We start from the raw sequence: 8,747 nt of genomic DNA, 5'->3' as shown, positions 1-8,747 counted from the left end.
TTTCAACTTGAACCACTTCTAAAAGTGCTTTCAGAAATTTAAAAGAAACAGCTCTTTAAGAATAAGGAGCACTTCTCATGCTGTTATATTAACAAAAGTGTTTCAGAGGAGGAGAAACCAACTAAATGCTCTACTCAATAAGAAATACCACAACACACATCCAGAGAATGCAAGCTGCAAAACAGAGGGAACACATTTCAGTGAGCTCGCAGGCACATAAGACTGGAGAAGCCCAGGTGGGCCTCTGACTTCTGCCTATGTTGAACCACAGGCAAACTCATTACAGTAAGTCTTCTCACCCACTGATGCAGCTCATCTCTCAGCTCATTAGGGTTCTTGATGCAATCAGAAGAATCTAGCGCCACTGATAATGGGTGGTTGCAGAAAGACAGATATTGATTGAGGCTGATTCTCACAGTGCACTTTTAGGCTACCTAGGCTCAGGTATCCATAGGAGAGCTTAGGTATACCTTGTTGGTGTCTTTACATCAGTATTTTGTATACACCCTTAAAAGATTTGTAGACTGAAGGAATTTATGATGTGGGGTGAATTATGACAAGCAGAACAATATAAGAAGTGCTAAAAAGCCCATTCAAGCCAGTAGTTTTCTTGCAACAAGGGCATACAGCAAATGCTTTGGTAAAGAGCATGGAAAATCAGTCATCCCTAATTCATCTTTCAGTCAGCATTCCAGGGATGTCTACAACTAGATCTTCCATTAGGACTATCAAAATAAGTAACTGCTGGTGCAGCTTTTTGTGAATTTGCTCACTTCTTTTTGAATTACTTTCTCTCTTTGATAGGATTTTCCTTTTCTGAGTTAAAGAAGTAGATTTGAACCTACAGTTCCCTCCTTCCACATCTATTAAAGGAAATGTTCAGCCTCATAAAGATCAGATGAAGCATGTGCTGATTTTTCTGTGAGCATAAAAGGAGACGTACTATTCTGCCTCAGGGATTCCTAGGAGAGGGGTGGAGCAACTAAATTCTTATTAATTGCTCTATCCATGCAAGTAGGACTGCCAATATGTTTGTATCATCCACAATTCACACAAGATGAATACTAAAACCAGATACGATCCATCATGGCTGTTGATAGAAGAATTAAGTCCCTGTCTCTGGAGATTTGTGGGCTTTCAAATGATAATCATCAAAAGAGACAAAGGGGAATGGCAGGGGGAGGCTGCCAAGTACCAGCATCCCTAACAGAGTTGTACACCTTATGCCATGCAGAAGCCATCACAGAATGAAAGTGCTGATTAGGATAATTAAGGAAGTGGTAATCATGCTCCATCTTCAGCCACAGCACAATGATTTAGCAGTTCAGCTGCTCCCCTGCCCACCAGTGCCATTTCAGTCTCCCCATTAAGAGACCCAAAACTCTTAAGTTTACAGCCCCTCAGTACAACTCAAGCCTTCCTCACACAGAAGGCAGCTGGAAAACAGTGTCAAATGTACCAAAACAGCTCCTCCAAGTGATGCAGAACAGCAGCCCTCACTTTCTGTCTTCTTTGGGACAAATTCTGGACAGACCTTTCCAGCAAAAACAGTTAACTCCTGCCCTCCGATACCAGGCAAGATGGTGACCAGCAACCTTTAGCAAACATTTTTCTTATTGATTTCAGGTCTTTACGAGACTACAGTATCACCAAAGCCTCATTCACTGTGAATGCCATCCTCACTGAGGTACAGGACGGATTATTAGACTGCACACAGGCTGAGGCAAGAAAACATCCCTTTCTACCAGAGTTATTGCTATATGGCCTGGAACAGAGCTACCAAGCAGCTATAGGTGGTGATAGCTGTGTATAGGAGCCCAGAAACGCATTTGGTCAGCGCCTTTGGAGTATCTTCACAAAGGTATTAGGTTGAATGGTTCCTTATTGCCTAGAATGTTGCACCATTTGGCAAAATAAGCATGGTACTCTTGGAGTGATGCATCTCAAGCTGCTGCATCACCAGAGCACCAGTTGTGATGTCGTAGCGCAGGTGTGCAAACAGCCTCTAGCATCCATCCCCAACCATACCTGTTGAAGGCTATTCCTCATCCCCAGGCTGCCACCAGCAAAGCCCCTGAATTAGGGGTTGGCTGTTAACTGGAATCTCCCGGAAACAACAGTTCTGCTCCAGCAGATTAGTGGGCATGAGGAATGGGAATCAGAGCCTGCAAAATTTCAGACACCTCCAGGAAAGTGGAGGATGCTGTCCCTGTCCCATGACAAGTTCTCTCACTTGTTCACAAAAAGGCTTTCTGTGCATGGAAAGGGGAGCATCCCACTTGCTGTCTGCACAGATCCACGTCCTTTGGGCAGGTTGTGCGTGCTTGGAGGGACTGCCAAGCTTGCAGACAGCGCAGCCCCAACTAATACTTTGCCATCCCAGCGGGGTCGGCATGTAGGAAGGAAAAGGGAAGAAGAAGAGGAAAAGAGGAGGGGAGTTCCGGAGGGGGCCGGACGGTGGGAAGAGCGAACAAGTAGGGAGGGTAGGGAGAAAGCGGAAAAAAAGGAGGAGAAAGGGGAGGAGATGAAAGACAAGGGGAGAAGGAAAGATCGGCCGGGGAGGAGGCGAAAGGCCGGGGAGGAGAGGAGGCAGCCAGCTCGGCGGAGAGGAAAGGGACAGGACACGGCGCCCCGCGGGCCATGCGTCTCCTGGCCACGGCGCTGGCCGCCCTGCTGGCCTCGGCCCCGGCCCCAGGTAAGCGGCAGCGCCAGCAGCCCCTCCCTCCGGCCGCTGCGGGACCCCGGCGCCGCGGGGTCCGGGAATGGTCTGGGCAGCGCCCGGTCTGGGGGAGCAGGCAGGAGCCCGGCACGGCACGGCGGGCGCCTCGGCACAGAGGGAAAGGACGGGACCCGCCGCACCCGTCCGCTGCTCCCGCATCGCCGCGGCAGCAGCGCCCGCAGCCGTGGGTTGAGAGCGAAACCCCACGCCTGTACAGCAGCTGCTGGAAAAGCTTTCTCCACCGCCTCCTTTGTCAGGCGGGACTGCGTTCGTACAACTGCAAACAAAGTTGAGGCAAAGACGACTAGAACTCCCAGATCTCTTGTTATTAAAAACAACCCTCTGCTCAAGCCTTATGCTTCCAAAATCTGATGTGTCTTGGCTAAGTTTATGTTCTGAAGCTGTAAAAATGGACAAGATTCTGGATCAGAACTTCAGGGCACAGTGGGGATGAGTAGGGTGAGGAAGTCTCTCTCGTTCAATAGTGATAAGAGCTGGATTTGGGATTTCTGCCTTGGACAGGAGATGGCAGAGGCAAAAGTTCAGTTCAAGTTCAGTCACTGCAGAAGCACTGCGAGAGAAGGAGCCTCTGACTTGAGAAACTTGCAGATACAGCCATTCAACTGAAAACAGCTGGTTCCTTTTGGTGAACTTTCTAGCCAGCTCCTAATTATTTTCATTTAAACAAAGAGCTTTGCTTCTTCCTGGCTCATCTGCTCTTCTTACTACTTAATAGAAACCAAAATAAAGCAAGCTTTGACAGTAATATCACTTCACAGAACAAATGGTAGGGCAAATAGAAGCCACCCCACCTGACTCTGGTCACGCAAATCCAAGATGAGAAGGCAGCTAACCTGATGGCAGGCCTCTGTAGTCCCCTACATATCAGCAGGGGCTGAGGAAAAAGTCCTCATAGCCCTGAAGGCTGGGTTGTAGATTCTACCTATTAGTGTCCATGGAAAAAGGAGTATTAGGAGGAACCTATGTAACGCTAATAATGCTAAATCCAGGTAGGGTGCAGTAGTGTCCAGGAACAACCCCTCACGTGAGCATCTCAAATGAAGGAGCTGGGGTTTTCCAGCGAGCATGCAGCCTCCGTGACTGTTGGTCTGCTGCTGTTCCAGCACAGACTGTGGGGACAGCCCTGGCACGTACAGATTTCTAGCTGCTAAACTGGTAGCTCCTTACTCCTGACAGTGCTGTGAATGTATTTTGCTAAGAAATATGGCAGATAACAAAGTCCAAATCTAGCTAATACTTTCAGAATAGGGCTTTTCAAAATGGGATTTAAGTTATAGTGCTATACTTCTGTGACTGTGGTGAGACAAGCAGATGGAAGGTACCAAAGAAACAGTTAAAACACTGGAATGGGGGCAACTAAGTGAGCTGGTTACTGATAGGAGAGAGATATTTGAAGGAATCCTCAAGGTTTGACCCACTCTCCTTCCCTTTCTATAAGTAGTTTCCCTTCTCAAGTAGAAGTAGGACTAAACTCATGCTATGTTGGGAAGGCAGAAAGACAGTGATTCTTCACTTAAAGCAGGAATCTGAAGTCTAGGAAGTCAGTGCTGCATTGGCACAGAAGCCTGCTCTCAAGTGGTGGAGGAGTCTCCTGTCTTGGCACAGAACCCAGTACTAGGACAAACCTCATGTTGGGGCTGATTCAGCAGCAGTTAAAGACAGAACAAACTTCCACAAGTGCGTGGGAGCCCTGAACAAGGCTTTTCCTTTCCACATGAGAGGTAAATGACTTCTTTCCTCCAACCATTCACCACTGTTCCACCTCCAACGGGGGAGGATAGAGTCCAATGGATAGTTTTCCTGTTTTGTATCAAGCATCACCTGACTCTGCTCAGTATAAAATGAGAAAAGGTCACAGAGAAAGCATCAGAAATTCTGAAAGCTCTTCCCTTTACTACATCGATAGTTGCAGAAGAAAGATATGTTTCCCCTGATCATACAAGCCTTCAAGCAACTGGCCTTTGCAGCAGATGAGCTTTGCTACATGAAAGATGAAGTAAAATTTGATACTTCCTCACAAAAGGGCACATCTCCTGAGGAAAAGTAGAAACCCTATGTATAAAATACCAATGTTTGTGTGGGTGTAAAGAGCTAGAAAGGGATCAGAGCTGCCACATACAATGCTTCTTTATCTTCTCACAGAGGCTTCCATCATCACTATATCTGAATTCCTCTGTATTTTCTCTGGAGTACTTTTTGGCAGTGTGTTCTGCCTAGTTTCAAATTAAGCAACGATTCTTTTGCTTTTTATTTAGGGATAGTATTCTACAATTAATCCTAGCCAGCTTTCTCAAACAAGAAGTTCACATGTCAGGAAAGTGACATAATTGTTTTCCTTTACAGTTTTTCATGACACATCCATAATTTCAGTAGAAAAATCTTGTGTTTTGCATTTACCCAAACCACATTTTTATAATCGATTTCTTAAACTTCTGCAGTGCAATTATAAGCAACTTCAAAAAACTCTATACTTCTGAACTTGTTTCCTGAGCAGCACAATCTTCAAAAATGGAATGTCATTTTGATGGCAGAGGCAGCCACCTTATTTTCACTTCTGCCTACAAAGCACCAAGGTCCTGTAACTCCAACATGCAATAAGTCAAGGTTTATGCCTGGAAATCTGTGGTGGTATTCAGACTTTATTTTAAATTTCAACATCCCATTCTTCCTGTGTGCTTTGTATAAATTATCTCTTGATTTGGAGCTCACATTAATTGCATACACAAACTTCACGCACAGATAGTTACAGCAGTAATTTAAATCATGCTTAGCTTTCTTTTTCTTAAAGAAGTTTAAAAAAATAACATACAACTTTCATCATACGGCTTTTTTTCTTTCACAGAGTCTATGTGGCGAAGATGCCTATTCTGCAGCATCTATCTTAAAAAATATGCCCATCAGTAATGCTTTCTATTAAAACAAACAACCCCAAAGAATAATACTATTAACTTTCGGAAGGTTCTGTTCTCAAACAGTCACAATATAACTTTTTTAATTCAGAGGATTTAAGTAAATTGATACATTTAATCTCTGCACCTCAGAGCTTCTCAGGGGCCACAAAGTCTTTGACTCCAATGCTCTTTCAGAAGTTGATGGAAGTACTTGCTTATTTTGAGGATAAATACATGTTTGTGTTTCAGGAGCTGATGTCAACCAGGAGTCTGCCAAAATGCTCATCCCCTTTGTTAAAATGTTCCTAGCTGAGTGCTAGCAAAATGTCCAGAAATTAAAAAAATCCATCTCCCAGAGTTGCAATTCTCATTAGCATTTCAGTACATAACTGGAAGCTTAATGTTCATATCTTAGAGGATGTTTCATGCTTCTCAGAGTGTACTGCATGGAGTGTACATTACTCCCTGTTAAAATATGTTTTTTCTCTCTAGTGGATGCTATCAGAAAAATAATTTAGGGAACACAATGCCACAATATGCAACTGGTAAAAATAGATCAGTCTGTGATATGACTAATAGACATACATTCTTAACATACATTGAGAAGGAAATAGAATGAATGTTTAATCCTTGCCTCAGAAAAGAGGTTAAGCATGAATAAGTAGGGTCAGGAAATAAAAATCTGCTAATGAACAGCTATGGATGTCTTTTAACCTTCACCTATGTGGACTATTGGTAGAAAGAAAGGAGAGAAATAAATAACTGGTCTGAGCTAGGCTCGTGATGACAAACAGAAGAACATGAGTCAGAAATTAATGGGAAAATGGAACAACTGTCTGTCTCAATATAACCACATGTCACATTTTGTCATGCAAGTAATGTCATTAAATCAAATTTGCAGTCAGAAGGAGATCTGAAAAATTTAATCCAGATGATCATTAGGTTATGACAAGAAGAGTATTAGTTAAAACAGAGGACATAAGGAACTCTAAAGAGAGGAGTAACTCGTATATGAGAACTTACTGACATAATGGGAGGTTACTAGTCTTTCAGTGACTAGGAAACAGTATTGTGTGAAGTTTGCACAACTAATGTCGAAAAGAAAGAAACAAGTACACATTGCTTGTGACTTTATGAAGTCACTGTATGATTGGAGTACCAAGAAGGAAAGACTGAGGAACAAGAAACAAAAGTGGAGCAGAATTTAGTAAGATAGTCATGCACTTGGGGAATTTCTTAGATAAACTAGGAACTGAACCACAAATGACAAAGGAAGGAAAACATTCTATTCTGCCTAAATATGAACCATCAATCTCAAAATATAATGAAAAAGGTCAACATTGTTCTGGGATACACATGCAAGGTATTTGTAATCACCTGGGGTGTACACTGGCTATTTCACAGAACGTTAGAGAGCAACAACAGCAACAAGAACGTCACAATAAAACCAAAATTGAAACTGGAACCAGAGCACAGAAAGTTACTAACTCAGTAGGGAAGTGGATAGGGAAGGGAAACATTTCTTTGTAAGAGACTAACAGAACTCTGCTTCTTTAGTTCAATAAAGTGAAGGCTGAGAGACCAGATATTTGGAGTCAAGAAGTAAATGGCATTTAAACTTAAAAGACAAAGTTGGCACAGGAACATAAACTGGCTATTAAAACAAATTAGCTTGGAAATTCTCAGCAGGATGCATGTTGCCAGAAAAGCTGGTTATGGAACAGATTGCCAAAGGATACTGTGGGCTCTTGCTCCAAGCTAGCTTCAGACAAGGCTTGTCGAAAACCTTGGGTGATTGGGAGCCTGTAAAAGCACCACAGTGTCTACTTCAGCCCTGTCTCATAAGTGAACACAAGAATATTGGAGCAGACTCACTGAAGGAGGTCCTCTTGCCATCTCTCAGAATACATCAGATTCTAGAAGCTCACTGAGTTGCTGCACACTGAACTGATGATGCTATCTGTTTACCTGCTGTGGACTTGTGTGCTGAGAGATTATGGTGCTGCTTTGCCTCCATGGGATTCTCACTGTCTCTTTTTCCTTTACAGATGTTTGTGAGGCTTTAAATGTGACGGTTTCTCCAGGACCAACAGTGCGGTACTCTGAGGGAGATAATGCTACCCTTTACTGCCACATTTCTCAAAAGAGAAAGATGGACAATTTGCTGGCTGTGCGGTGGGTCTTTGCTGTGTCACCCACCCAGGAGTATCTGATGATCAAAATGACCAAATTTGGGTCTGTCCAGTATTATGGGAATTATACTCATCATTTCCATAAGCAAAGACTTCGTCTTCTTAAAGAAAAACATGGAACTATGTACAAATTTCTTATTCTAAGCCTCCAGCAAACAGATCAAGGACATTATATATGTAAAGTTCAGGAAATTGGAAAACACAGGAATAAGTGGACAGCCTGGTCAAATGGTACAGCAGCTACTGAAATAAGAGGTGAGAAATCATCAATTACAGTGCTACAGTTTTCCTTGTCCCATGATCCCTCCTTTCCTCTCTATCAAGTTCATTCATAAGACATTTGAAGTGATTTTTTAGTGTTATTTGAGACTATGAGAAGAAAAAATCAAATACTCTGCTTCCTTACTTGCACATAATAATTTAAACATTATGCAGCCTGTAGTAGAAAGTAAAGAGTTGAAATTAGTAGATTAGTTGAAAACAGTTTATTTCCCTCGCGTTTTGCCAAAACAGAAGCAATCCAAACTCTTTTACACTCATGTACAGGTCTCTATAACTTTGCAAGTGAGAATGAACAACTGTCATTATTATTTAAATACAAAATAAAATAGAGAGAAATTAACTTATTTTCAAATGAATACACAGGGAGTCAAGACAGAGATAGAAGCTGTGTATTTTAGGTCTATGTTTTGTCCCTCTTGGTATGTTCATTGTGTTTAGTTCTAGTCTAGAAGCAGTTTGCAAGGAGCATTTCTAGCATCATTATACCATTTATAGACAGAAAACAGAGTTAGAAAAGAGGTAACCAGTCTGCTTGTATTGAACTTCAGATAAAGTTATGGCCAGCAACAAGTGAGGATTTTGAACTACAGATCTCAACTTGAAAACAGGCCTTTTATTTGGGGTGGTTTATCTCAAAGCTAA

The 8,747-nt window shown here is 42.6% G+C and overlaps 1 protein-coding gene across 1 annotated transcript in view; it reads left to right on the top strand.

Moving 5' to 3' along the window:
- Window positions 1-2,640: 2,640 nt before the first annotated feature.
- Window positions 2,641-8,747, top strand: part of VSTM4 (V-set and transmembrane domain containing 4) — a gene marked incomplete at both ends in the record, with an annotated part of 29,839 nt that continues 23,732 nt past the window's right edge. The window contains 2 exons of the mRNA XM_079535560.1: window positions 2,641-2,695; window positions 7,680-8,078. Of these exons, the coding sequence (XP_079391686.1) occupies window positions 2,641-2,695; window positions 7,680-8,078 (454 nt within the window). The remainder of the gene's footprint in view (window positions 2,696-7,679; window positions 8,079-8,747) is intronic.

This window comes from Tetrao urogallus (genome assembly GCF_951394365.1).
Source record: "Tetrao urogallus genome assembly, chromosome: 5".
Classification (NCBI taxonomy): Eukaryota; Metazoa; Chordata; class Aves; order Galliformes; family Phasianidae; genus Tetrao; species Tetrao urogallus.
Note: the sequence above shows the minus strand (reverse complement) of the source record. Positions and strands in the feature narration are given on the sequence as shown.